General features: G+C 65.3%; 1 protein-coding gene across 1 annotated transcript; it reads right to left on the bottom strand.

Moving 5' to 3' along the window:
* Positions 1–2649: 2649 nt before the first annotated feature.
* On the bottom strand, positions 2650–27580 carry LOC137456794 (adhesion G-protein coupled receptor G1-like). The gene is made up of 14 exons (XM_068168416.1): positions 27408–27580; positions 16022–16103; positions 15147–15572; positions 13866–13989; positions 13640–13787; positions 13428–13553; positions 12571–12687; positions 12019–12064; positions 11153–11253; positions 10956–11071; positions 7833–8104; positions 7098–7209; positions 4478–4746; positions 2650–4376 (listed from the first exon to the last, which is right to left on the bottom strand). Exons 2-14 carry the CDS (start codon positions 16059–16061, stop codon positions 4264–4266), a joined length of 2010 nt encoding a protein of 669 aa, XP_068024517.1. The 5' UTR covers positions 16062–16103; positions 27408–27580; the 3' UTR covers positions 2650–4263.

Below are 27580 nucleotides of genomic sequence, written 5' to 3' on the forward strand. Positions count from 1 at the left end.
TGGGTCTGTAGAGAAACGGTGCTGAGGCTCTGGCTGGAGAAGAGCTGTGGTCCTCTGGGGAGATGTTAGGTTGGTACAGGAACAGTGCTGAGGCTCTGGCTGGAGAAGAGCTGTGGTCCTCTGGGGAGATGTTGGATTGGTACAGGCAGGGTGCTGAGGCTCTGGCTGGAGAAGAGCTGTGGTCCTCTGGGGAGAGGTTGGGTTGGTACAGGAAGGGTGCTGAGGCTCTGGCTGGAGAAGAGCTGTGGTCCTGTGGGGAGATGTTGAGTTGGTACAGGAACAGTGCTGAGGCTCTGGCTGGAGAAGAGCTGTGGTCCTGTGGGGAGAGGTTGAGTTGGTACAGGAAGGGTGCTGAGGCTTTGGCTGGAGAAGAGCTGTGGTCCTCTGGGCAGCCTCTTTTGTCCAGAGCAGCACTGTCCCGGCTTTCCCTTCCCAGCAGCATGCTCCGTCTCCTGTGCTCTCCTTCATCTCCGTTTTTCTCCCCCTGTTTTTCTCCAGAGTAGCCAGTAGTGGCTCCAGTCTTTTATACAGCTTTCAGTCCTTAGGTATGTGTCCAAGCATTGTCCCTCAGGAATCCCAGTGGCCAGGAAACCATCCCTAGGTAAATATCCAGGTACCGTTCCCCCGGAAATCTTTCTGTGCATTTCTGTGTGTTTGGGCAGGGGGCTGGATGGGGGGTGGAGGGGCGCCCTCCCCCTCCTCCTTCTCCTCATCCAGACAAGCCCCCACACTCATTACACATCAGGAAACAGGTGGTGCACCTTTCCCAGGGTACTTGATGGGTGGAGATTATCTTGCCCTGAAGGCGTGACGGCTGGGTCCTTGGGTCCGTTGCTGTAGTCCCGTGTTATCAGCGTGCAATCGCAAGCTGATTTGCATCCAGGATTGGTCTTTGCACCTTCCTTCCAGTGGCTCTGCCCAACACATCAGCAATTGTGGGCAAGCAGCAAGTGATTTTGTCTTTGTTGACTCACACCAAGAGAGACAAACTTTTAGTCTCTCACACCACACCAGCACATCACCATGCCCAGCCCCCCCCCCCCCTCGCAGGGTGGCTCACAGAGGAGACCCTGGGCTCTGGTGCCAGGTTTCCCCAACCCAGCCCAGCTGCCCCTGCCAGCTCCCTGGGCACCCCAGCAGGGACAGCCCCCCCTGGTGAACCCTTCCATGGCCTTTGGGTCAGAGCTTTCCCCTGGGACAGTGTAGTCCCCAAGCTCATGCAGACCCCACACTGGGGCTGCCCACCTCCCCCTCCCCCCCCCACTCACCAGGCCCAGCAGCAGCCTCATCTTGCTCTGTGAGGTCTCCTGGCCCCCCTGGCCATGCTATGACGCTCTCCTCCCCTTCTCTGGGTGCCTCTCCTCCTCCTCAGGCTCCCCAGGGGGGTTTGTGGCTGCTCCTGAGGCAAGGGCTGTGTCCTCATTTCCCTCCTGTGAAGCCCTTCTGCCTTCCTGTGCGCCGGCACCGTGCCCTCCCCCAGCCAGGAGCGGCGGTGCCAACCATCAGGGTTGTGCTCTTTCCTCCTTGCCCACTTCCCCTGGCTGACTCAAGGCTCTTTTCCTTCCCTTTCTCCCCTTCATCCTGCCAAGACCCAGGCTGATGCTGCCAGCAGCCCAGAGGTGTGCAGGGACATCCCCGTCCCAAGCCGGGCACCCCCCTGGGCATCGCTGCCAGCCAGGAGCCTTCTCCTTGGCAAGGTGCCCCTGGCCCAGCCAGGAGCTGGAGGGGGATGAAGCTTCAGGTGGCACAGCCAGGAGAGCCATGCTCTGCCTGGCCCCACAGCCACCAAAGAAGGGGATTCCCACCCTGGGAGCCTCCCTCCCTGGGTTCCCATCCTCTGCCTCCCTCCTTCCCTCCCTCCCTTGCCATCCTCTGCCTCCCTCCCTGGGTTCCCATCCTCTGCCTCCCTCCTTCCCTCCCTCCCTTGCCATCCTCTGCCTCCCTCCCTCCCTCCCTCCCTTGCCATCCTCTGCCTCTCTCCCTGGGTTCCCATCCTCTGCCTTCCTCCCTCCCTCTGCTGGGCAACGACAGGCCCCGGAGGCTGCCACAGCTTCCTGACCTGTGGCATCCCCCCCAGCCCCTTCCAGCCCCCCTCCCAGCCCTCCCAGCCCCTTCCAGCCCCCCCTTCCCCTTCCAGACCCCCTTCCATCCCCCCATCCCCTTCCAACCCCCCTCCCTGCCCCTCCATCAACTCCCATCCCCCCCTTCCAATCTCCTCTATCCCCTTCCAAGCCCCTCCAACCCCTCCCCCTCACCCTCCACAATCCTCCATCACCCTCCCTGCTCCTTCCATTCTCCTCCATCCCTTTCCAACGCCCTCCAAACCCCTCCCCATTACTCTCCATCCCCATCAACCCCCATCCCCCTTCCAACTGCATCCCCCCACCCCCTCCCATCACTCTCCATGCTCCTCCATCCCCCTTCCATTCTCCTTCCTCCCCTTCCCTGCCCCTCTCTCCTCTTCCATCCCCCTCCCCGTCCCTCCCTGCGCTGTTAGTGCTCTGCCAGGAGCACCACTGCTGGTCCCAGCTCAAGAGGATCCTACAGCACAAGGCACAGGGGCCAGGCCCAGAGCTGGGGCAAGCCCGGCAGGGGCCTGACCCCACGGAGGAGCCCCCCAAAGGCAGAGAGACCCCCAGCAATCCATCCTCCAAGCAGGATCAACTTTAATGGGCACACTCCTGGGAGCTTCCCCACCAGCCAGAGACATTCCACAAGACCACCAAAGCCCAGGGCTGCAGCTGCGGGAGGCTGGCAGCGGGGGCAGAGCCTGCCCGGGGCGGGGAGCCCCCGGGCGGCCAGCAGCAGGATGGAGCCCCGGAGCGCGGGGAGGGGGCAGCCGGCGGCAGCTCTGCCCCTGCCCCTTCCCGTCCCTCCGGCAGCCCCCGAGGATGCCAAGCCGAGGGATGGGATGCCAAGCTGCCCGGCTGGGAATCGTGGGGAGGGGGCAGGCGGAGGGGAGGGGCTCGGCCCCGCCGCGGCTCCCTAAGGGGCAGTAACAAAGCAGCCAGCGTTGGTCCTTCCCATGGGCACCCCCTAGGTGGGCAGCCCCCGGGCATGGCACAGCCTGGCTGCCACCTTCCCATGGGCACCCCCTAGGTGGGCAGCCCCCGGGCATGGCACAGCCTGGCTGCCACCTTCCCATGGGCACCCTCTGCACGGGCAGCCCCCGGGCATGGCACAGCCTGGCTGCCACCTTCCCATGGGCACCCTCTGCACGGGCAGCCCCTGGGCATGGCAGGGCCTGGCTGCCACCTTCCCATGGGCACCCTCTACACGGGCAGCCCCCGGGCATGGCACAGCCTGGCTGCCACCTTCCCAGGGGCACCCTCTGCACAGGCAGCCCCCGGGCATGGCACAGCCTGGCTGCCACCTTCCCATGGGCACCCTCTGCACGGGCAGCCCCCGGGCATGGCACAGCCTGGCTGCCACCTTCCCATGGGCACCCTCTGCACGGGCAGCCCCCGGGCATGGCACAGCCTGGCTGCCACCTTCCCATGGGCACCCTCTGCACGGGCAGCCCCTGGGCATGGCAGGGCCTGGCTGCCACCTTCCCATGGGCACCCTCTACACGGGCAGCCCCCGGGCATGGCACAGCCTGGCTGCCACCTTCCCAGGGGCACCCTCTGCACGGGCAGCCCCCGGGCACGGCACAGCCTGGCTGCCACCTTCCCATGGGCACCCTCTGCACGGGCAGCCCCCGGGCATGGCACAGCCTGGCTGCCACCTTCCCGGGGGCATCCTCTGCACGGGCAGCCCCCGGGCATGGCACAGCCTGGCTGCCACCTTCCCATGGGCACCCTCTGCACGGGCAGCCCCCGGGCATGGCACAGCCTGGCTGCCACCTTCCCATGGGCACCCTCTGCACAGGCAGCCCCCGGGCATGGCACAGCCTGGCTGCCACCTTCCCATGGGCACCCTCTGCACGGGCAGCCCCCGGGCATGGCACAGCCTGGCTGCCACCTTCCCATGGGCATCCTCTGCACAGGCAGCCCCCGGGCATGGCACAGCCTGGCTGCCACCTTCCCATGGGCACCCTCTGCACGGGCAGCCCCTGGGCATGGCACAGCCTGGCTGCCACCTTCCCGGGGACCCCCTCTGCACGGGCAGCCCCCGGGCATGGCACAGCCTGGCTGCCACCTTCCCATGGGCACCCTCTGCACAGGCAGCCCCCGGGCATGGCACAGCCTGGCTGCCACCTTCCCATGGGCACCCTCTGCACGGGCAGCCCCCGGGCACGGCAGGGCCTGGGCAGCCCCGGGCTCAGCTCTGGCTGCTGTTGGGCTGCAGCTTGGCACTGTCGGAGCTGCTCTGGGAGTCAGGGCACTTCCTGGCCTGCAGCACCATGGTCCAGTACCAGAGGAAGATGAGGAAGCCTGGGGAGAAGAAGAAGGAAGGGTGAGGGAAGCCCCCTTGGAGGGCCAGGAGCAGCAGGGAGTGCCAGGGGAGGGGGTCCTGGAGCCCCCCCAGGGCTCACCTTGGAGGGAGTTGATGATGGTGAAGGCGTAGAGGGAGGCGATGCGGAAGGCGCCGGCAGCGAAGGAGAAGAAGACCAAGGCCCAGGGGATGCCCAGCAGGGTGCTGAGCCCCAGCAGGGCCAGGAGGTGCTGGAGCTTGTGGCCCCTCTGGCTCTGGCGCAGCAGCTCCCGCAGCATGGCCCCCAGCATGGCCGAGTTGAAGAGCAGCACCAGGCTGAAGAAGCCCAGGTTGACCACCTTGTGCAGCAGGGGGCTGGTGAGCCAGCAGCTGCAGGAGGAGAGCAGGCAGCTGGGGAGGCCCTGCAGCTCAGCCAGGGCCCCAACCCTCCCCTGCCCCCCAACAGAGCTCAGGGTGTCACCAGAGTGTAACCCTGCAGCTCAGCCAGGACCCCAACCCTCCCCTGCCCCCCCAACACAGCTCAGGGTGTCACCAGAGTGTGACCCTGCAGCTCAGCCAGGACCCCAACCCTCCCCTGCCCCCCCAACAGAGCTCAGGGTGTCACCAGAGTGTAACCCTGCAGCTCAGCCAGGACCCCAACCCTCCCCTCCCCCCCAACAGAGCTCAGGGTGTCACCAGAGTGTAACCCTGCAGCTCAGCCAGGACCCCAACCCTCCCCTCCCCCCCAACAGAGCTCAGGGTGTCACCAGGGAGTGACCCTGCAGCTCAGCCAGGGCCCCAACCCTCCCCCTGCCCCCCAACAGAGCTCAGGGTGTCACCAGGCTGTGACCCTGCAGCTGAGCCAGGACCCCAACCCTCCCCTGTCCCCCCAGCACAGCTCAGGGTGTCACCAGAGTGTGACCCTGCAGCTCAGCCAGGATCCCAACCCTCCCCCTGCCCCCCCAACACAGCTCAGGGTGTCACCAGAGTGTGACCCTGCAGCTCAGCCAGGACCCCAACCCTCCCCTGCCCCCCCTGCCAGAGCTCAGGGTGTCACCAGGCTGTGACCCTGCAGCTCAGCCAGGACCCCAACCCTCCCCTGCCCCCCAACAGAGCTCAGGGTGTCACCAGAGTGTGACCCTGCAGCTCAAGCCAGGACCCCAACTCTCCCCTCTCCCCCCCCAGAGCTCAGGCTGTCACCAGGGCTGCTGAGCCACTGCCACCAAACCACCCCCAGGCAGCTCTGAATCCCCTCCGGGGATGGAGCCTCCACCACCCCCCTGGGCAGCCTGGGCCAGGCCCTGAGAACCCTTCCTAGGAAGGAACTGTTCCTAAGCTCCAGCCTGAGCCTCCCCTGGCACAGCTTGAAGCCATTTCCTCTTCTCCTGTCCCTTGCTGACCAACCACTGCCTGACCCCTCTGCCACCAAAGACATTTTGCCTCCTCTCCAACCTCAGCCTCCCCTGGCACAACTCCAGGCCAGTTCCTCTCCTTCCATCCCCTGAGCCTGGGCAGCAGAGCCCAAGCCCAACCTCCCTGCAGCCTCCTCTCAGGGAGCTGCAGAGAGCAAGGAGGTCTCCCTCAGCCTCCTCTGCTCCAGGCTCAACCCCCCCAGCTCCTTCAGCTGCTCCTCCCCCCCAGCCCTCTCCTCCAGACCCTTCCCCACCTTGGTTGCCCTTCCCTGGCCCTGCCCCAGCTCCTCAGGGCCCTGCTAGGAGTGGGAGACCCAAAACTGACCCCAGGCTTCGAGGTGTGGCCTCAGCAGTGCTGAGCAGAGGGTGACAATCACAGCCCTGACCTGCTGCCCACACTGCCCCTGACCCAGGCCAGGCAGGGTGCTGGTGGCCTTCTGCATGGCACCAGGAGCGAGGAGCAAGGGGCAGAGGGCAGAGCTCTCTCTGCCACCCCATGGGGACAGGAGCTAGAGGGGCTGGGGGGAGCACAAAGATGTGCTGCAAGCACCCAGCTGCAGTCAAACAGGGAGGAGCTATCCCCCAACCACCACCACAGCACCACAGGGTGGGAGGGGGTGGAAGGGACCCCTGGAGAGCTCCCAGTGCCAGCCCCTGCCAGAGCAGGAGCACAGAGCCCAGCCCAGGGGCACAGGAACACATCCAGCCAGGGCTGGGAAGGCTCCAGAGCAGGAGACTCCACAACCTCTCTGGGCAGCCTGCTCCAGGCCTCTGGCAGCCTCCCAGCCAAGAAGTTCTTCCTCCTGCTGAGCTGGAAGCTCCTGGGCTGCAGTTTCCAGCCCTTGCCTCTTGTGCTCCCCCAGGGCACAGTGAGCAGAGGCTGTCCCTGTGCCTCCCTTCCTGCCCCCCAGCCCTCAGCTCTGGAGAGACATTGCTCAGATCCCTCTCAGCCTTCTCCTCTGCACACTGCACCCCCCCAGGGCTCTCAGCCTCTCCTGCCCAGGCAGTGCTGCAGTCCCTTCAGCAGCCTTGGAGCCCTCCCTTGGCCTCTCTGCAGCAGATCCCTGTCCCTCTGGAGCTGGGGAGCCCAGAGCTGGAGGCAGTCTGCCAGCTGTGGCCTCCCCAGGGCAGGGCAGGGCAGAGCAGAGGGGGAGCAGAAGCTCCCTGGCCCTGCTGGCCACACTCTGCTGAGTGCCCCCCAGAAAAGCCACCCAAACCCAACCCCCCAGGAAAGCCACAGGGGGCTCAGGGAGGTCCTGCTGAAGGTCCAAGCTGCTGCCTGTGGTCACCAGAGGGCAGTGAGCAGGCAGCCAGGGTGCCAGGACTTACATGGTGGCAGAGGTGGCCTTGGCACCCGAGGGCTGGTGGATGGGAATGGAGAAGGGGCCATAGTGTGTCCAGCTGCTCAGGAAGATCAGTGCCACGCAGAGGAAGGGCAGCCCTGAGTGGCAAGAAGAGAGTGAAGCAACCAGCCTGCCCCCCTGGCCCCCCTGGGACCCTGCAGGCTACAACCCAAGGTGCTCCCTGCCAAGGGGGATGCGAGGAGGGAGCACCCAGCAAGGGCAGCTGGGGGCAGCCCCAGGCAGCCAGCCCCAGCCTGGCATCCCCAGCCTGGCAGCCAGCCCCAGCCTGGCAGGCAGCTGTGCTGCCCCAGTGCCAGCCTTGGGAGGTCTCCAGAGGCCAGGGGAGATGATGGAGATCCACAGCACAGCCTCCTGCCCCGGGCCCAGCAGGGCTGCCTGGGTGCCTCCTGCATGCAGCCCATGCTCCCTGGGCTGTCCTGGGGGCTTCTTGGCAGCTTAAAGACAGTACTTAAAGACCACCCCACCCCCCCCAAAGAGTGGTCTCCCTTCCTGGGTGCCCCCTCCCCACCTCCCTTGCTCCAGCACCAGCCTCTGCTCTCAGCCGCTGAGTCTCCTGCCACAAAGCTCCCTCTGCCTGCAGGGCACAGCTGTGCCTCCATCCCCACCTGGGCACCAGATATGGTGGGACTGACTTAGGTGCCCACCCCCACCGTGCCCTGGGGCCCCAGGGTGCCTCTGCCACCTCCCACCCCGTGCTCACCCCAGCCCACCAGGCAGAGCTTGAGGAGGAGGCGCTCGTGGTAGGCGTTGAAGACCTCCACCACGAGCCTGTAGAGGTTGTAGCCCTCAATGCCCATCCAGGTGAGGCAGCTGAGCAGGGAGAAGTGCAGCAGCAGCCCCCCAGCCCTGCAGGTGGCCTCACTGCCCGAGGCCAAGTGCTCAGAGAGGAGGAAGGAGACATCCAGGAGGAAGATGGCCCCCAGCAGGTTGCAGTGGATGTGCATGCTGGTGACCTGGTCCCGCTGCTTGCTCCTGCAGGAGGCAAAGAGGGGCAGACCTCACCTCCAGGCCTGGCCAGCATCTGCAGCGCCCCACAGGGTGCCAGGGGCTGGAGCTGAGGGCCATTGGTGACCTGGGCAGGGCTGGGGGAAGGGTTGGGCTCCACCACCTGAGAGGTCTCTTCCCACCAACAGCTCTCTGTGGCTTGTGGGAAGCTCCCCCAGGAGGTTTGCAGGCAGTGGTTTGCATCCTGCCCAGCTCCTCTGGCTGCTCCCCAGGGCAGAGCCCAGGGGGAGGAGAAGCTCCCAGCTCCCAGGGGGTGAGGGGTTGGAAGGGACCTCTGGAGAGCTCCCAGTGCCAGCCCCTGCCAGAGCAGGAGCACAGAGCCCAGCCCAGGGGGCACAGGAACACATCCAGCCAGGGCTGGGAAGGCTCCAGAGCAGGAGACTCCACAACCTCTCTGGGCAGCCTGCTCCAGGCCTCTGGCAGCCTCCCAGCCAAGAAGTTCTTCCTCCTGCTGAGCTGGAAGCTCCTGGGCTGCAGTTTCCAGCCCTTGCCTCTTGTGCTCCCCCAGGGCACAGTGAGCAGAGGCTGTCCCCGTGCCTCCCTTCCTGCCCCCCAGCCCTCAGCTCTGGAGAGACATTGCTCAGATCCCTCTCAGCCTTCTCCTCTGCACACTGCACCCCCCCAGGGCTCTCAGCCTCTCCTGCCCAGGCAGTGCTGCAGTCCCTTCAGCAGCCTTGGAGCCCTCCCTTGGCCTCTCTGCAGCAGATCCCTGTCCCTCTGGAGCTGGGGAGCCCAGAGCTGGAGGCAGTCTTCCAGCTGTGGCCTCCCCAGGGCAGGGCAGGGCAGAGCAGAGGGGGAGGAGAAGCTCCCTGGCCCTGCTGGCCACACTCTGCTGAGTGCCCCCCAGGACCCCCTTGGCCTTCCTGGCCCCCAGGGCTCATTGCTGTGCCCTGCAGCCCTTGCTGCCCAGCAGCACTGCCAGCTCCTTCTCCTGGGGGCTGCTCTCCAGCAGATCCCCTCCCAGCCTCTGCTGCTGCAGTTTGCTCTTCCTGCCCAGCTGCAGGACTCTGCTCTCCTCCTGCTTCAGCCTCAGCAGCTTCCTCCCTGCCCAGCTCTCAGCCCCTCCAGGTCTCTGAAAGGCCTCACAGCCTGCAGCTGGCTCAGCCAAGCCTCCCAGCTTGGTGCCATCAACATCCTCAGTACTCTCAGAGGGAGTCAGTGACAGAAGAAGAGGCAATGGCCTCAAGCTGCCCCTGGGGAGGCTCAGGCTGGACAGTAGGAAAGGTTTCTTCCCAGCAGGAGTGGTCAGGGACTGGAAAGTGCTGCCCAGGGAGGTGGTGGAGTCCCCAGCCCTGGCTGTGTTTCAGGGTGGTTTGGCTGTGGTGCTTGGGGCTGTGGTTTGGGGCTGAGCCTTGCAGGGTAGGGCTCTGGGTTGGGCCTGGTGCTCCTGAGGGTCTCTCCCAGCCTGAATGTCTCTGTGGTTCTGTGATCCCCCAGACCTGAGAGGCAGAGCTCTCCAGGAGTGAGAGCCTATCCCCCCAGGCTGGGACCACCACACTCTACCCCTGCCAGCTGAGGTCCCCCCAGCTGCCCCAGGGAGGGTAGGAAAGGAGCAGTGATCTCATTTCACCTCTGAACCACCCTCTGACCAGAGGCATGACTCAGAAGCTTCTCCTCCTCTCCAGCAGGGCCCGGGGAAGGTCTTTGTGGGCTGCTGCTTGCCAGATCCATAACAACCCGCAGAGTGCTTCTCCCAAAGCCCTGGACACAGGCAGTGCTTGGAGCAGCCAGCAGGAGAACTGAGCAAGAGCTCTGCTCCCTTCCAGCAGGGCTCCAGCGCGCCGCAGCCAGGCCACAGCCTGCAGCCCGGAGGGAGCTGTCCAGGGAGGTGCTGAAGCCATCACCCCCGGAGGGCTTCAGGGAACCTGCCAGTGTGCCCCTCTGGGACGTGGTGTCAAGGAAGGGAAGGGAGGAGGAGCAGAGGGCTGGAGCTGCTCTGAGCACAGCCTGAGCGAGTTGGGGTTGTGCAGGCTGGAGAGCAGAAGGCTCTGAGGGTGCTGGGGGAGGAGAGGCTCAGCAGCAGCCAGCAGGGAGCACTTGCAGCCCAGAGAGCCAAGCAGAGCCTGGGCTGCAGCAGCAGAAGTGTGGCCAGCAGGGCCAGGGAGGGGATTCTGCCTCTCTGCTCCACTCTGCTGAGCCCACAGCTGCAGCTCTGTGCCCAGCTCTGCAGCCTCTGTGCCAGGAAGGCTCTGGAGGGGCTGGGAGGTGTCCAGAGCAGGGCCAGGGTGCTGAGCAGAGGGCTGGAGCTGCTCTGCTCTGAGCACAGCCTGAGAGAGTTGGGGTTGTGCAGGCTGCAGAGGAGAAGGCTCCAGGGAGAGCTTCTGGTGGCCTTGCAGGGGCTGCAGGGGGCTGCAGGAAAGCTGGGGAGGGACTTTGGAGGGGGTGAGGGAGGGACAGGCCTGGGGGGGCTGGAGCCAAAGGAGCAGTGGGGAGCTGGAGATTGGCTGTGAGGAAGAAGTTGTTGGGCAGGAGGGTGGTGAGAGCCTGGCCCAGGCTGCCCAGGGAGGTGGTGGAAGCCTCCTGCTGATGCCTGGAGGTGTTTGCAGCCAGGCTGGAGGTGGCTGTGAGCAACCTGCTGCGGTGTGAGGTGTCCCTGCCCATGGCAGGGGCTTGGAGCTGGCTGAGCCTTGGGGTCCCTGCCAGCCCTGGGGTTCTGTGCTGGCCAGGGCAGGGCTGGGCTGCTGGTTGGACTGGATGCTCTTGGAGAGCTTTTCCAACCCAAACCATTGCATGATTGGGAGACCTTGTGACCAGCCCAGGGGCAGAGATGATGGCCAAGATGCAGACAGAGGTGTGGGGTGGAACTGCCAGCTCCTACCTGAAGTAGAGGAAGAGGATGGTGCAGATGGAGGCCAAAGCTGAGATCAGGCAGCCAATGTAGCTGATGATGCTCAGGTAATCCCTGTGGATGGAGGTGATCTCTGGGGAGGACACCTGAGGAGGAGGAAGGAGAGATGGTGAGGAAGAGCAGCCAGTGGGCATGGCATGGAGAGCTGCAGGATGGGTGCTACCCACCATCAGCACAGCAAAGTAGGTGAGGTGGTTGCAGCTGCACTCTGTCTGTCTGCTCCTCACCCTGGTGGTACAACCATAGCTGTCCCAGCTGCCAGAGCTGCCTGTGCAAGAGAGAGGAAGAGACCCTGGTGAGCAGCAAGGGGGGGATGGATCTTCAGGGCAAGGTGGCCATGGCAGGGAGGAGGCCAGGAGGCTGAGCAGAGGGCTGGAGCTGCTCTGCTCTGAGCACAGCCTGAGAGAGTTGGGGTTGTGCAGGCTGCAGAGGAGAAGGCTCCAGGGAGAGCTTCTGGTGGCCTTGCAGGGGCTGCAGGGGGCTGCAGGAAAGCTGGGGAGGGACTTTGGAGGGGGTGAGGGAGGGACAGGACTGGGGGGGCTGGAGCAAAAGGAGAAGTGGGGAGCTGGAGATTGGCTGTGAGGAAGAAGTTGTTGGGCAGGAGGGTGGTGAGAGCCTGGCCCAGGCTGCCCAGGGAGGTGGTGGAAGCCTCCTGCTGATGCCTGGAGGTGTTTGCAGCCAGGCTGGAGGTGGCTGTGAGCAACCTGCTGTGGGGTGAGGTGTCCCTGCCCGTGGCAGGGGCTTGGAGCTGCCTGAGCCTTGGGCTCCCTGCCAGCCCTGGCTGCTCTGTGACTCTGAAGTGAAGCTCCCAGCCTGTCCCGTGCCAAGCCCCCGCTCAGCACCCTCAGCATCAGGCCCATCCTAAAGCTCTTAGGTCGCCTATGGCAGGGGAGGGGAAATGCTGCAATGATGCCCATGGGGAAGGTTTGTGGAGCTGGGGCAGGGAAGGGAGGTGCAGAGCCCCTGCCAGCAGAGGCTCCCCTGTGGGAGGAGCGAGGGCAGCCCTGGCTGCGGGGTGCCCAGCAGCACTCACCCGCGGTGCCCTCCTGCCAGAAGACGCAGAGCGGGGTCACGTTCCCCTGCAACGACAGAACCAGGGCCCCTGATCAGCAGCAGCTGGGGGCCTGCTGCTCCACCACCACATCTGACAGGGCAGAACGTGGGGCAGGAGGAGAGATGGCCTCAGGAGGCCAAAACCATCTCACAGCAGGAGAGCAGGCTGCAGGCAAGAGGCAGCCGGGGAGCAGATCCCTCCCTCCCGGGTCCCCCGCTCCCAGCAGAGAGTTCAGCTCTGAGCAGGCAGCTGCCAGGGCCGTGCCTGAGCCAAGGGAATGTGAACTCAGAGCACTCTCCAGCCCTGGAGGCCACACATCTGCAGGGCAGCACCTCCTGAGCTGGCACAGGCAGTGCCACCAGCGGTGAAGCCACGATCATGATACAGCCCCAGAAGCTGAAGCAAAGCCTGGACAGGACAAGGCAAGGACCTGCTGGATTGTGACTCTTCTCTAAGCTGGCAGGGCCTAAGCCCTCCTCTGAGCCTCCACCGCTGGTGGGATCAGGACCAGGAGGTTGTTTCCCCACCTACCGGCAGCTGCTCGTGGAAGAAAGTGAGGAGCAGCGGCTCGGAGAGGTTGGCCACGACCCTGTCCACCAGGGAGATGCCAACCACCCTGTCCCCCAGCACCTGGCTGCTGTTGGCATCCTGTTGGAGAAGCAGAGGAGACCACAGGATCAACCAGGCTGGAAAAGACCTCATGGCTCATCCAGTCCAACCCAGCACCCAGCCCCTCCTGACAGCTCAGCCATGGCTCCAAGTGCCACATCCAATCCACCCCCAGGGCTGGGGACTCCACCACCCCCCTGGGCAGCACATCCCCAGGGCCAATCTCTCTGGCTGGGGAGAATTTCTTCCCCCCCCTCCAGCCCAAACCTCCCCTGGCACAGCTTGAGACTGTGGCCTCTTGTTCTGGTGCTGGCTGCCTGGGAGAAGAGACCAACCCCCACCTGGCTGCAACCTCCCTGCAGGGAGTTGCAGAGAGCAAGAAGGTCTCCCCTGAGCCTCCTCCTCTCCAGGCTAAGCAACCCCAGCTCCCTCAGCCTCTCCTCACAGGGCTGTGCCCCAGACCCCTCCCCAGCTTTGTTGCCCTTCTCTGGACACCTTCCAGCAGCTCAACCTCTTTCCTGACCTGAGGAGCCCAGAGCTGGACACAGGACTCCAGCTGTGGGCTGAGCAGCCCTGGTGGCAGAGGGGGAGGGAGCCCTGCCAGGCACGAAGCTGCCTCTTGTGCCTCTTTCCTTCCAGCTCATCATCTAAGCATCCTCTACAGCCAAGCCCCCAGCCCCCCCCCCCGGGGCCTGGCCAACATCCCTGCTGCCCTGTGCCACCAGAGGCCCCTGGCAGAAGGGAGGGCAGCCCCGGCAGGCCGCCCGGGTGGCTGTTACCTGGAAGATGGTCTGGCTGTTGATGTCCACCAGCAGCACCCTGTGCTCCACCTCCTCCCTCTCCTTCAGCACCACGAAGAGGCTGCTGGGCAGCTCCACCGCGAAGCCGTGCACCTCTGCCCCTGCCTGCCAGCAGAGCTTTGTCACGGGCAGGACCCGGGGGGCAGCAGAGCCTGGCTCCTGGCTGCCAGGGCAGGCTGCCCAGCACCCACCTCTCTGGGGGAAGCGAAGGCCAGGGGCTGAGGAGCCCCAGAGGGCTGCACCCGCAGGACGGTGGCGTGCACGGTGGCCTTCCCGAAGGTCTGGTTCTGCCCTTCCAGCTCCACCTTGGCCAGGGCCTCCTCCAGCTCCTCCAGTTTGCTGTTGGGGAAGGGGGGGCAGTTGAGTGGGATGCAGCAGGAGGAGGAGGAGGAGGAAGGGTGGGAGCTGGGAACCCACCGCCGAAGCAGCTGCTGCTCCGTGGCTGCCGTGGCTGGCAGGGGGGGCTGGGCAAGGAGGGTGTCCAAGGTGCTCAGCTGCTGCTCCACCTCCTCCTCCCACACAGGCATGCTCTCTGGAGAGGCTGATGGTCACACCAGAGGAAATGGCATCAAACACAGGGCCTGAGGCTGGCTCCTCCGTGCCCCACAAGCCAGCCAGGCGCCGCGGCACGAAGCAGAAGGCTTCCAGGCGACCCCGAGCTTGCGGACCCCAACCCACAGGGGCTCCTCCTGTCACACACAGCCTGGCTCCCACACCACAGCCACCAGGGCCAGCAAGGTGCCTGGCACTGCAGACAGGACACTCAGACCTCTTCAGAGCACAGGAGCTTCCCAGGGCTCTAGGGGGCAAAGCATGGTTGGAAATCTCTGCCTTCGTCTCTAGGCAGCCTGGGTGCCAGGGGCTGCCTCTGGGCTCCTCCAAGCAAAGCTGGGTCCCCCCCACCCCCACCCCCACCCCCACCCCTGCCTTCACATGCTTGGGCAGCAGCACACACAGAGGACACCACCAATGCTCTGCTGCTGGCCAGAGAGTCACAGACCCATGGAATTCTTTGGGTGGGAAAAGCTCTCTGAGAGCATCCAGGCCAGGCAGCAGCCCAGCCCCAGCCTGGGCACCAGCCCCTGGCCCCCAGTGCCATGGCCACAGGGCTCTGCAGCACCTCCAGCCATGGGGACTCCACCACCTCCCTGGGCAGCCTCTGCCAGGCCCTCACCACTCTGACACCAAAGACATTTTGCCTCCTCTCCAACCTCAGCCTCCCCTGGCACAGCTCCAGCCCAGTTCCTCTCCTTCCATCCCCTGAGCCTGGGGAGCAGAGCCCAAGCCCCAACCTCCCTGCAGCCTCCTCCCAGGGAGCTGCAGAGAGCAAGGAGGTCTCCCTCAGCCTCCTCTGCTCCAGGCTGCTCACCCCCAGCCCAGCTCCCTCAGCTGCTCCTCCCTCCCCAGCCCTGCTCTCCAGACCCTTCCCCAGCCCTGTTGCCCTTCCCTGGCCCTGCTCCAGCTCCTCAGGGTCCTGCTGGGAGCGAGGAGCCCAGAACTGAACCCAGGCTTTGAGGTGTGCCCAGCCCAGGGGCACCATCACCTCCCTGCTCCTGCTGGCCACACCACTGCTGCTCCAGGCCAGGCTGCTGGTGGCCTTCTTGGCCACCTGGGCACACTGCTGGCTCAACTCCAGGTGCTGCCAACCATCACCCCTTGGGCTGGGGCTTCCCTCTCGGGGCTTCAAAGGGCTTTTACCAGGGAAGAAGTATTCGGCTGCACTGTCCAGGGAGGTGTTCTTCCCACCCTTGGAGATGTAGGACACGTTGAAGATGGAGCTGCTGGTCCTCTCAGCCCCCTGCCTCTCCTTGCCCTGGGGGATGCTGCTGGGGAGGTCCACACCCAGGAGGAAGCTCTGCTTGCCGTACGCCAGCCGCAGGCTCCGGTTGGCCTTGAACCAGTAGAGGCAGAAGCGGTACCTGCCCAGGGCAGGGGGCAGGGGGTACTTGTAGGAAGAGTTCCTCCTGCTGGGCACAAAGGGCCTCTTGATGGTGAGGGCCTGGGCTGTGTTCTGGATGGAGATGGTGGCAGGGCCATGCTCGTAGACCACGAAGCTCTCCTGGGTCTGGTTGCGGTCGCCGCAGAAGCGAAAGTCCTCTCGGCGCTGGCTGCTGCCTCCCACCCCTGCGTGGCACAGGCAGGGGGGCGAGCTGCAGGGGGGCCCAAGCCCTGGCAAAACCCCATGGCACCACAGTCCTCACACGTGGCACCCCCAGGACCCTGCCCTGGATGGGCTGGGGGGGGGCACTGGCCACCTCCTCCCTGCCCTTCCTGCGGCCACGGCAGGCTCCGGGGGCTGCAGGAGCTCCTGGCTCTGGGCACCACCCCCTGCCAGGTGCCACTGCCTGGCACAGACTGGCAGAGGACCTCTCCACGCCTGGAAAGGATGGATGGAGAGCATCTCCTTTCCCTGGGAAGGATCCATCCTGTCCCAGAGACCCCACAGGCTGCTTTCCCCCTGGGCAGCCCCCGGCTGGGTGCCCTCCTGCACCAAGCTCTGGGGCTGCCAATTACTCCCAGCTGCCCAAGCCTGGCCCAGCATCCCAGGGCAAGGTGTGCCTGGGGCAGACTACCTTGGAGAGGGGAGAGAAGGAGCAGGAGGAGGACCTTCATCCCAGGTGGCTCTCAGCTTGGCCTCCGGGGAGAAAGCAGAGCCTGGAAGGGCAGAAAGGAGAGAGGGCAGGTGAGGAGCTGGGCACCCCCAGGAGCACCAAGGGGCAGCAGGGCTGGAGCTGCTCTGAGCACAGCCTGAGGGAGCTGGGGTGGTGCAGGCTGCAGAGGAGAAGGCTCCAGGGAGACCTTCTGGTGGCCTTCCAGGAGCTGCAGGGGGCTGCAGGAAAGCTGGGGAGGGACTTTGGAGGGGGTGAGGGAGGGACAGGTCTGGGGGGGCTGGAGCAAAAGGAGCAGTGGAGAGCTGGAGATTGGCTGTGAGGAAGAAGTTGTTGGGCAGGAGGGTGGTGAGAGCCTGGCCCAGGCTGCCCAGGGAGGTGGTGGAAGCCTCCTGCTGATGCCTGGAGGTGTTTGCAGCCAGGCTGGAGGTGGCTGTGAGCAACCTGCTGTGGTGTGAGGTGTCCCTGCCCATGGCAGGGGCTTGGGGCTGGCTGAGCCCTGAGCTCCCTGCCAGCCCTGGCAGCTCTGTGCTGCTGGGGGGGGAGGGCATGGGGAGCAAAGGCTGTGCCAGTGTGGCACCAGCTGGGCAGGGGCTGGAGGCACAGGGGACACCAGCAGGGTGGGTCCCTGGGCTCTGGGCACGGAGAAGGTTACCAAGGGACCCAGCAGAGGGGCCAAGCACCAACGACTCGGCACAGGAGGGCTCCCTGCTTCCCCTGCCTGCTTCATATCTCGGTTTGGGCTTCGGTTTCTTATCACAAGGGACAGCAACAGCCGGAAGCAGCCAGTTCCCAACCCCCCTCCATCTGCTGGGGTGCCTGCAGCCTCTGCAGACCAGCTGAGCAGCTCAGCACCCTGCAAACCACTCCACCCCTGGCAGAAACGAGCTCCCCAGGCTTGCCCTGGCAATGCCAATCACAGAATGCTTTGGGGTGGAAAAAACCTCCAGGATCATCCAGGCCAAGCAGCAGCCCAACCCCACCCTGGGCACCAAACCCTGGCCCCCAGTGCCATGGCCACAGGGCTCTGGGACCCCTCCAGCCACGGGGACTCCACCACCTCCCTGGGCAGCCTCTGCCAGGCCCTGACCACTCTGCCACCAAAGGAATTGTTCCTCCTCTCCAACCTCAGCCTCCCCTGGCACAGCTCCAGGCCAGTTCCTCTCCTTCCATCCCCTGAGCCTGGGCAGCAGAGCCCAGCCCCAACCTCCCTGCAGCCTCCTCTCAGGGAGCTGCAGAGAGCAAGGAGGTCTCCCTCAGCCTCCTCTGCTCCAGGCTGCACAGCCCCAGGGCCCTCAGCTGCTCCTCCCCAGCCCTCTTCTCCCCAGCTTGGTTGCCCTTCCCTGGCCCTGGTTCATCCTCTCAATGCCCTTCTGGGAGTGAGGAGCCCAGAACTGACCCCAGGACTGGAGGTGCAGCCCCAGCAGTGCTGAGCTCAGGGCCACCTCCTCTTCCCTGAAGAAACTGTGGCTACAAAACCCCCTTCTGGCCCTCACAAGCAGCTGGGCAGTGCCCTCCACATCCCCCTCCCCACCCCTTCCCCAGGCACCCTGCTCCACCACCCCCTTCCTCACATTTATGTGCGGTCAGGGCTCCTGGAACTCGCACTCAGGCTGGTGCTGAGCACCCCATGGTGCTGCTGCACCCACCCAGCCACAGCCTTCACACTCTCAGCCCTTCCCATCACACTTGCTGCCTGCCCCACCCCACAGACTGCTGCAGTGCACCCAGCTTCACCTCCTCCTCACCCTGCTGCCACCCCCAGTGAGGGGTGGTGGGATTCATCCTGCCAGCCTCCAGCAACCAGCAGGACCCCCTCCAGGGCAGGCCAGCACCACAGTGGGGGCTGCTGGACCAGTCAGCAGAGCCAAATGCTTGCCCATGGCCTTTGGGCTGATCCTGTCCTCTGGCCATGGAGTCACAGACTGGCTCAGCTTGGAAGGGACCTCAGAGCTCATCTGCTTCAATCCCCCTGCCCTCCCCCCAGCCCAGGCTGCCCAAGGCCTCACCCAGCCTGGCCTGCAACCCCCCCAGGCAGGAGGCAGCCACAGCCTCCCTGGGCAGCCTGGGCCAGAGCCTCAGCTCCCTCCTGCTGGAGAACTTCTGCCTCAGCTCCACTCTGACCCTGCTCTGCCTCAGCTCCAAACCCTTCCCCCCTGGCCTGGCTCCAGACCCCCTCAGCCAAAGTCTCTCTGCAGCCTCCCTGCAGGATCCCTTCAGCTCCTGGCAGCAGCTCTGAGGTCCCCCTGGAGCCTTCTCCTCCCCAGGCTGCACAGCCCCAGCTCCCTCAGCTGTGCTCCCAGCAGAGCTGCTCCAGCCCTGGCAGCATCTCTGTGGCCTCCCCTGGCCTCCCTCCACAGCTCTGTGGCCTCCTCCTGCTGGGGACAGCAGAGCTGGAGGCAGGGCTGGGGGTGGGGGCAGAGCAGAGCCCAGGGGCAGGATCCCCCCTGCTGCCCTCTGCCCACCCTGCTCTGGCTGCAGCCAGCACACAGCTGCCTGAGGGCTGCAAGAGGCTCTGCTGGCTCCTGGGGAGCTGCTCAGCACCCAGCACCCCCCAGGCTTTGTCCTCAGGGCTTGGATACAGCCAGGCACTGAGCTGCCAGCTCCATGCACAGCCAGCTCCTGCTGCTGAGTGCTGCCTGTGCCCTCCCAGCCCACGCTGGGAAACCTCTTCAGCACCACCCCGAGTGCTAACCATGGCAGCAGGTTAATGAACAGCCTGGAGCCCCAGCTCCCAGCGCTTCACTGCTGCCAGCAGCAGCTGGGGGTGGCCAGCAGTGTCCATGGTGATGTGCTGGATGGGTCCTGGGCCCATGCTGGCTGCAGGGATCTGTGCTGCTGGGAGGAAGCTGCCAGCAGGGAGAGTGACTTCAAGCAGGCTCTTTGCCACCAGGCTGAGGGAGCTGGGGCTGTGCAGCCTGGAGAGGAGAAGGCTCCAGGGGGACCTCAGAGCAGCCTGCCAGGACCTGGAGGGGGCTACAGGAGGGATGGAGAGAGACTGCTCCCCAAGGCCTGCAGGGCCAGGCCCAGGGGCAATGGCTTCAGAGCAGATTGGGATTGGATGTGAGGAACAAGCTCTGCCCCAGCAGGCTGTCCCCATCCCCAGAGCCCAGCAGGGACTTGCTTGGGTTGGAGAAGAGCTCTGAGGTCACTGAGTCCAAGCAGCAGCCCAACCCCGCCATGGGCACCAAAGCCTGGCCCCAGGGGCCATGGGCACAGGTTCCTGGAACATCTCCAGCCCTGGGGACTCCACCTGGGCAGCCTGGGCCAGGCTTGGAGAACCCTTCCAGGGGAGAAGTTTCTCCTTGTGGCCAACTTGAACCTCCCCTGGAGCAGCTTGAGGACAGCTCTCTGCTGCAGCCAGAGTAGGGTGGGCAGAGGGCAGCAGGGGGGATCCTGCCCCTGGGCTCTGCTCTGCCCCCACCCCCAGCCCTGCCTCCAGCTCTGCTGTCCCCAGCAGGAGGAGGCCACAGAGCTGTGGAGTGAGGCCAGGGGAGGCCACAGAGATGCTGCCAGGGCTGGAGCAGCTCTGCTGGGAGCACAGCTGAGGGAGCTGGGGCTGTGCAGCCTGGGGAGGAGAAGGCTCCAGGGGGACCTCAGAGCTGCTGCCAGGGCCTGAAGGGATCCTGCAGGGAGGCTGCAGAGAGACTTTGGCTGAGGGGGGCTGGAGCCAGGCCAGGGGGGAAGGGTTTGGAGCTGAGGCAGAGCAGGGTCAGAGTGGAGCTGAGGCAGAAGTTCTCCAGCAGGAGGGAGCTGAGGCTGTGGCCCAGGCTGCCCAGGGAGGCTGTGGCTGCCTCCTGCCTGGGGGTGTTCCAGGCCAGGCTGGGTGAGACGTTGGGCAACCAAGTCTGGTTGAGAGATGCCCCTGGGCATGGCAGGGGGGGAGGGGAGCAGATGAGCTCTGAGGCCACTTCCAGGCTGAGCCAGTCTGTGATCCTAACAGAACAGCACAGAGCTGGGGTGGCAGCAAGCTGCTGGGGCTGGGAACCCCCTGGGCTGCTTCCCAGCGAGGGAGCAGCAGGTGAATGCCAACCAGGGGCACCCTGGCACAGAGCTGGAGTGCTGGGAGGGCATCACCTCCGGGGGGGGAGGGTCAGGGCTGCATTCCAGAGGAGCCTTCAGGCCATGCTGCTGTGCTGGCTCCACTGGGATCAGCCTGGGGTGCTCAGAGGACAGGATCAGTCCCTCCCAGGGTTACTCAGCAGGGACCAGAAATCCCTGCAGGGATGTGGGTGGGGAGTTGGTATTTCCCCTCCAAGCCCTACGTGGTGCAGCTCAGCCCTGCTGCTGCTTCCTGAGCCAAACAATGGCCACAGCAAATGCCCTGAAAAGGCTTGCACAGAAATCCCCCCCCCCCCCTCCCCCCAAAAGTGGTTTCACAGGGGGGGAAATGAGGTCTGCACCCCTGGCAGTGACAGACACTGAGCCCAGCCCAGAGCTGGACCCTGCCCAGGACCACAAACAGTGACCAGCAGCACAGGGAGGGGACTCTGCCCCTCTGCCCTGCTCTGCTCAGCCCCCACCTGCAGCACTGCCTCCAGCTCTGGGGGTGCCAGGGGGTGGCAAAGTGCCCAGGAGCCAGCACTGGGCCCTGGCAGCCCAGAGCCAGCTGAGTGCTGAGCTGCAGCCAGAGCAGGGAGAGCAGCAGCACAGGGAGGGGATTCTGCCCCTCTGCTCTGCTCTGCTCAGCCCCCACCTGCAGCACTGCCTCCATCCCTGGGGCCCCCAGCACAAGGAGGACCTGGAGCTGCTGCAGAGGCTCCAGAGGAGGCCACAGAGATGCTGAGAGGCTGCAGAGCCTCCCCTGTGGGGCCAGGCTGGGAGGGTTGGGGCTGTGCAGCCTGCAGGAGAGAAGGCTGCAGGCAGAGCTCAGAGCAACCTTGCAGGAGCTGAAGGGCTCCAGGAGAGCTGGGGAGGGACTGTGGGCAAGGGCTGGGAGTGGCAGGAGCAGGGAGAATGGCTTGGAGCTGGGAGAGGGCAGAGGGAGAGTGGAGAGGAGGAAGGAATGGTTGGCAGGGAGGCTGGGGAGAGCCTGGCACAGGCTGCCCAGGGAGGCTGTGGCTGCCCCCTGGCTGGAGGTGCTGAGGACCAGGCTGGATGAGGCCTTGAGCAGCCTGGGCTGGGGGGAGAGGTCCCTGGGCATGGCAGGGGGCTGGAGCTGGCTGAGCTCTGAGCTCCCTTCCAACCAAACCCATTCTGTGACTCTAAGAATCTGCCCAGCCCTGGGCAGCATTGGTGACACACAGCACAAGCACCCCTGGGTGCTGCACAGCCCCACTGCCACCATGGCACCTTCCCTGTGCCCCCTGCCTGCCCCAGCCCCACTGCCACCATGGCACCTTCCCTGTGCCCCCTGCATACCCCAGCCCCACTGCCACCATGGCACCTTCCCTGTGCCCCCTGCATACCCCAGCCCCACTGCCACCATGGCACCTTCCCTGTGCCCCCTGCATACCCCAGCCCCACTGCCACCATGGCACCTTCCCTGTGCCCCCTGCATACCCCAGCCCCACTGCCACCATGGCACCTTCCCTGTGCCCTCTGCCTGCCCCAGCCCCACTGCCACCATGGCACCTTCCCTGTGCCCCCTGCCTGCCCCAGCCCCACTGCCACCATGGCACCTTCCCTGTGCCCTCTGCCTGCCCCAGCCCCACTGCCACCATGGCACCTTCCCTGTGCCCTCTGCCTGCCCCAGCCCCACTGCCACCATGGCACCTTCCCTGTGCACCCCAAGTCAGCTGAATGTGGTGGTGGGCAAGGAGAGCAGGAGGTGGTGGTGGGCAGGGAGGGAGGGAGAGCAGGAGGTGGGGGGGAGGGAGGGAGAGAGAGCAGGAGGTGGGCAGGGAGGGAGGGAGAGAGAGCAGGAGGTGGGCAGGGAGGGAGGGAGAGCAGGAGGTGGTGGGGAGGGAGAGCAGGAGGTGGGGGGGAGGGAGAGCAGGAGGTGGGGGGGAGGGAGAGCAGGAGGTGGGGGGCAGGGAGGGAGGGAGAGCAGGAGGTGGTGGTGGGCAGGGAGGGAGGGAGAGCAGGAGGTGGTGGTGGGCAGGGAGGGAGGGAGGGAGAGCAGGATGGTGGGCAGGGAGGGAGAGCAGGAGGTGGTGGTGGGCAGGGAGGGAGGGAGAGCAGGAGGTGGTGGTGGGCAGGGAGGGAGGGAGGGAGAGCAGGATGGTGGGCAGGGAGGGAGGGAGGGAGAGCAGGATGGTGGGCAGGGAGGGAGAGCAGGAGGTGGTGGTGGGCAGGGAGGGAGGGAGAGCAGGAGGTGGGGGGGGGAGGGAGAGCAGGAGGTGGGGGGGGGGAGGGAGAGCAGGAGGTGGGGGGGGAGGGAGAGCAGGAGGTGGGGGGGGAGGGAGAGCAGGAGGTGGGGGGGAGGGAGAGCAGGAGGTGGTGGGGAGGGAGGGAGGGAGAGCAGGATGGTGGGCAGGGAGGGAGAGCAGGAGGTGGTGGTGGGCAGGGAGGGAGGGAGAGCAGGAGGTGGTGGTGGGCAGGGAGGGAGAGCAGGAGGTGGTGGTGGGCAGGGAGGGAGAGCAGGAGGTGGTGGTAGGCAGGGAGGGAGAGCAGGAGATGGGGAGGGAGGGAGAGCAGGAGGTGGTGGTGGGCAGGGAGGGAGATCAGGAGGTGCTGGGGGGGAAAGAGAGCAGGAGGAGCAGGCTCCACCACCACTTCCTACCCTCCCACTCCAGGAGCACACTGAGCCCTGAGAGCCTCTAAACCTGGAGACAAACAGGAGGGGCTGAGAACAAAATGCCACTGAAAGCCCTCAGAGAGCAAAGCTCCTGGGGTCTGCTGCCACCCCACTGCTCCCAGGCAGACCTGGCAGCAGGCAGACAGGTTCTGGAGGTGCCACAGGGCTTCTGGAGGTGGCTTTTGTCCCAAGGAGCAGGGCAGATGCTGGGAGGCCTCACACAAAGACAGGAAGCAGGGAGACCCAGGGACTTTTCTCCCTGTTGGCCTTGCAGGTCCGTTGGGAATGCAGATGGAGACTCTCTCCCTGCAGCCAGCAGTGAGCCTGCAGCTCCTCACCCCTGGCTGCTGGCCAGGCAAGGACCTGGGAACCAGAGGGGAAACTGAGGCACAGCAAGACAAGCCAGGATGGGCTCCCTGAGATCAGAGAGCTGCTGAGGAGACCTTGGAGCTCACCCAGGCCCAAGCACTCCCCCAGAGCTCACAGTGCTGCTGAGCCCCCAGCACCAAACCACCTCCCTCAGCACCACCTCCAGCGATGGAGACTCCACCACCTCCCTGAGCAGCCTGGGCCAGGGCCTGAGAACCCTTCCTGGGATGAAACTGTTCCTCATCTCCAACCTGAGCCTCCCCTGGCACAGCTGGATGCTGTTTCCTCTTCTCCTGTCCCCTGCTGCATGTGAGAGGAGCCCAACCCCACCTGGCTCCAGCCTCCTCTCAGGGAGCTGCAGAGAGCAAGGAGGTCTCCCTCAGCCTCTTCTGAACGTTAAACAGTCCTAGGTCCCAGCCCCAGGTTGGAAGGGAGCTCAGGGCTCAGGCAGCTCCAAGCCCCTGCCATGGGCAGGGACACCTCACCCCACAGCAGGTTGCTCACAGCCACCTCCAGCCTGGCTGCAAACACCTCCAGGCATCAGCAGGAGGCTTCCACCACCTCCCTGGGCAGCCTGGGCCAGGCTCTCACCACCCTCCTGCCCAACAACTTCTTCCTCCTCTCCAGTCTCAGTCTCTCCTCTCCCAGCTCCAAGCCATTCCTTCTCATCCTATCACTCCCAGCCTTTGCCCAAAGTCCCTCCCCAGCTTTCTTGGAGCCCTTTCAGGTCCTGCAAGGCCGCTCTGAGGTCTCCCTGCAGCCTTCTCCAGCCTCAACTCTTCTGTTTTATCTCCTTTGGACCTGCTCCTGCGCTTCAATGTCCTTCTTGTAGCTGCCCAGCAGCTCTGCACCGCTGGCTCCCAGGGCAGGGACCGCAGCCAGCACCGCCTGGAGCTGGAGCTGCTGGGAGGAGGGGACCCTGCTAAGGACCCTCCCCCCCACACACAGAGGGGGTGCCCCAGCTTTGGTCACCCGGCTGCTTCCCAAAGCGGCCTTGCCTCTGGCCAGCCGCCCGTGCCCCAGGGGCCAGCCTGCCCGTTATTCACAGCATTGGCATCCCAGCCCTTCCCATGCCCGCGGGGCGGCGGGGTCCGACCCGCAGCCTTCGCTACTGCCAGGGGCTCGCTGAGCAGCTGCTGCCTGCCCGCAGCCTGCCTGCGGGTATCAGCTTCTCTCAGGCCGCGGGGTTGCACCCAACACCCAGCACCTACCCACCCCCAGCTGAGCTGTGCCAACAAGACGAACCCAGGCTCGATAAAGATTCCCCGGGGAGGGGCACCGCTCCCTGCCGGCCTCATCCTTCCCCAGCGGGCGTGGGGGGAGCCCCGGGGAGGCTGGCACAGGCAGGCTGCTGCTGTCTGAGGCTGCTCCAGGTGGATGTTTTTGCCTCAAGCTGGCTCACGACAAGAGGTTGCAGCCCCCAAAGCCGCCACGATCAGAAGCAGGGCAGCGAACTCCAGCAGCAGCTGCCCAGCCCCGGCGCCTGGCCAGCACCAGCCGGGCTCAGCAGCCTCTGGCTGCAGCAGGGGGGCAGCAAATGCCCTGCAAGGGACCAGCTCTGCCTGCGGGCAGTGGATCAGAGACTCCTGGAAGGGGTTGGAAGGGACCCTAAGGATCATTCTGTTCCAAACCCCCCCCCCCAGCCACAGGCAGAGGACACCACCCAGGGTTGCTCAAAGCTTCGTCCAGGGAGGAGGTGTCCACAGACCTTCCTGGGCAACCTGTGCCAGTGTCTGATCACCCTCACGGTGGTGGCTTGATGGCTGCTGGGAAATGAGAATGGAGTGGCACAGGTTGCCTTCCCTTGGCACCCCATGCCACAGCACCAGCCCTCACTCAGCCTTCTTCAGGAGCCTTCTCCTTCTACCTTCCCTCCACCCAAGCCACCCCTTTGGGTTTTTAGACAGCTCCCCAACCACACAAGAACAGGATGGCAGGGGCTGGAAGGGATCTCTGGAGATCACCCAGTCCAAAATCCCCCTGCCAAGGCAGGGTCACCTGGAGAAGGCCACACAGGAGCAGCTCCAGGTGGGCCTTGAATGCCTCCAGAGACGGAGGCTCCAGCAGCTCCCTGGGCAGCCTGTCCCCTCCCAGATCTTGTCCCACTCCGTATGAGTAAGGTTCCCATTGCCTGCAGGGAAAGGAGGCCCAGGGTGGTGCAGAGCAGCCCAGGACCACCCCAAAGCAGGCTCCCCAGGCATCCTGGCAGAGCAAGCAGCCAACCTGGAGCCCAGCGAGGGAGAGCCTGCTCCCGCGGGGCAGGCAAGCAGAGTCAGAGCAAAACCTGCACCACCCAAGGAACCAGGTGAGAGGCCGTGGGGCCCCCTCACATCCCTGCCAACCCCCAGCTGCTGCTGGGAAAGGAGCTGGTGGGGCTAGGAGCCCTGCTGAACACCCCGGGCGCTGGCAGGCTGCTGCCCAGCTGGGTACCACCGGGCGGTGCCCGCGCCAGGAGGCGCCCAGCTCACGGCCCGCAAATCCCCTGCCCCTCCACGGGTGCCACCCCACGACCTGGGGGACGGCCAAGCCCCCGTGCTGGCAGCCTGCAGTTGCTCGCAAACCTGTTGCTCTGCGAATAGCAGCCCCCGGGCCGCGGGATTAGGAGCTGGACGGCACCCAAGAATGTAGCATTTTTAGTCCTCGCCTTAATTCACGTGGGAGCTGCGAGCCCAGCCAGGGGCAGGGCAAAGCCCCTCGGCGGCCGCAGGGCCAGGCTTAAAGGAGTTGCCCCTTCCCCCTCGTCCCCCACCCACATCACCTCCAAAACACTCCTGGCTCCCTGGCTGGCAGTGGAGCTCGGAGGGAGCTTACCGCAGCCCTCAGACCGTGGAACAGCCTCTGGCTGCCTTCCCTCCCCAGCGACCATTTGGATTTGCTGCCAGGAGGTTATTCCAGGAGACTTCATTTCAATTCTCCAGCTGGTCCCTCCAGAGGGGCGCTTCAGGCAGCTTGTGGGCAGGGAGCTCCCCCTCCCCCCAAGCATCCTGCATCTAGCAAGCAGCATGCCAGGACCGGCAGCAGTGAGCTGAGATACTGCAGGAGGAATTCTCCCCCAAGAGAGGTTGTAGGGAAGGTAGATCGCCCCCCTGAGACATGCCAGCGCTCCCACGGGCATGCTGCACCCTCTGCCATGGTGGAGGAGGAGGTACAGGGGGGTGCTGGTGGTTCTCCCAGGGTGGGAAGTGCAGCCAGAGACAGGACCCAGGCCAGGGCCTTCGTGGGCTCAGCTGTGCTGGGAACAGCTGGTCCTGGGTGACTCTGGGGGCTCCAGGGGCTGAGAATTCAGCCTGGCTGCGGGGCAGGCGAGGGGCAGCCGCACTTGACCAAGGATGGTTGTTCCACCATGGCCATGAGCTAAGAGCCTGAGTCCCTGTCCACACTGACATGTCACACCCACTGCTCAGGCACAGGCAGGCAACTGTCCCCTTGGCCTCATAGAACCGTGGAGCTGTTTGGGTTGGAAAAGCCCTCCCAGATCATCCACTCCCACCAGCAGCCCAACCCCACCACCGCCACCAAACCCTGGCCCCAAGTGCCATGGCCACAGGGCTCTGGAACACCTCCAGGCATGATGACTCCACCACCTCCCTGGGCAGCCTCTGCCAGTCCCTGACCACTGCTGCAGCAAAGACATTTTGCCTCCTCTCCAACCTCAGCCTCCCCTGGCACACCTCCAGGCAGTTTCCCCTCATTCCACCACCTGAGACTGGGGAGGAGAAACCAACCCCGCCTGGCTTCAACCTCCTCTCAGGCAGCTGTGGAGAGCAACGAGGTCTCCCTTCAGCCTCTTCTCCACGGGCTGCTCCCTGCCCCACAGACCCCAGGACCCTGAGCAGTGGCACCAGTTCCAACCACGCAGAGCCCTGGTGCCCTCCCAGTCCTGCCGGGCTGGCCCCTAGAGGTGACAGATGCCCACCTCACTCGCTCCCACTCCCAGCGGGTGCCCGTGCCCTTCCCTCCCCCCTGCCCCGGGAACCCCGCAGCATGCCCTCCCAGTATCCCCAGTAAACCGTGTCAGGCACCACTCCTTACCGTAGCCCTTGGGACCCCGAAAGCAAACACCGAACCCCCAAGCTCGCTGCTCCTCCTCCCTCTCCCGCCCGGCTCAGCCGCTCCCCGCCGCCCGATACCTGTGTGCCCGGCTCGGGCTGAGCTCTTTGTTCCTACCCAGCTCTGCTCGGCTCGAAACCCTGGAGCCCTGCCCGGCTCAGGACAGCTCTGCTCGGAACCCTGCAGCCCAGCCCGGCTCGGCACCTTGCGGCTCGGCACCGCTCAGCCCCCTACCACCGCTCAGCTCCCTACCTTGCGGCTCGGCTGGGAGCCGCTCGGCACCTTGCAGTCCGGCACCGCTCGGTTCGGTTGGGTTCGGTCCGGCACCGCTCGGCACCTTGCAGTCCAGCTCAGCCCGGCTCGGCTCGGCTCGGCACAGCGGGACCAACGCGCCCGCCCCGCCCCGCCGCCCCCCGGGGCAGGCG

This window comes from Melanerpes formicivorus, unplaced genomic scaffold, assembly GCF_026170545.1.
Source record: "Melanerpes formicivorus ecotype bairdi unplaced genomic scaffold, bMelFor1.0.p_v2 SCAF_137, whole genome shotgun sequence".
Lineage (NCBI taxonomy): Eukaryota > Metazoa > Chordata > Aves > Piciformes > Picidae > Melanerpes > Melanerpes formicivorus.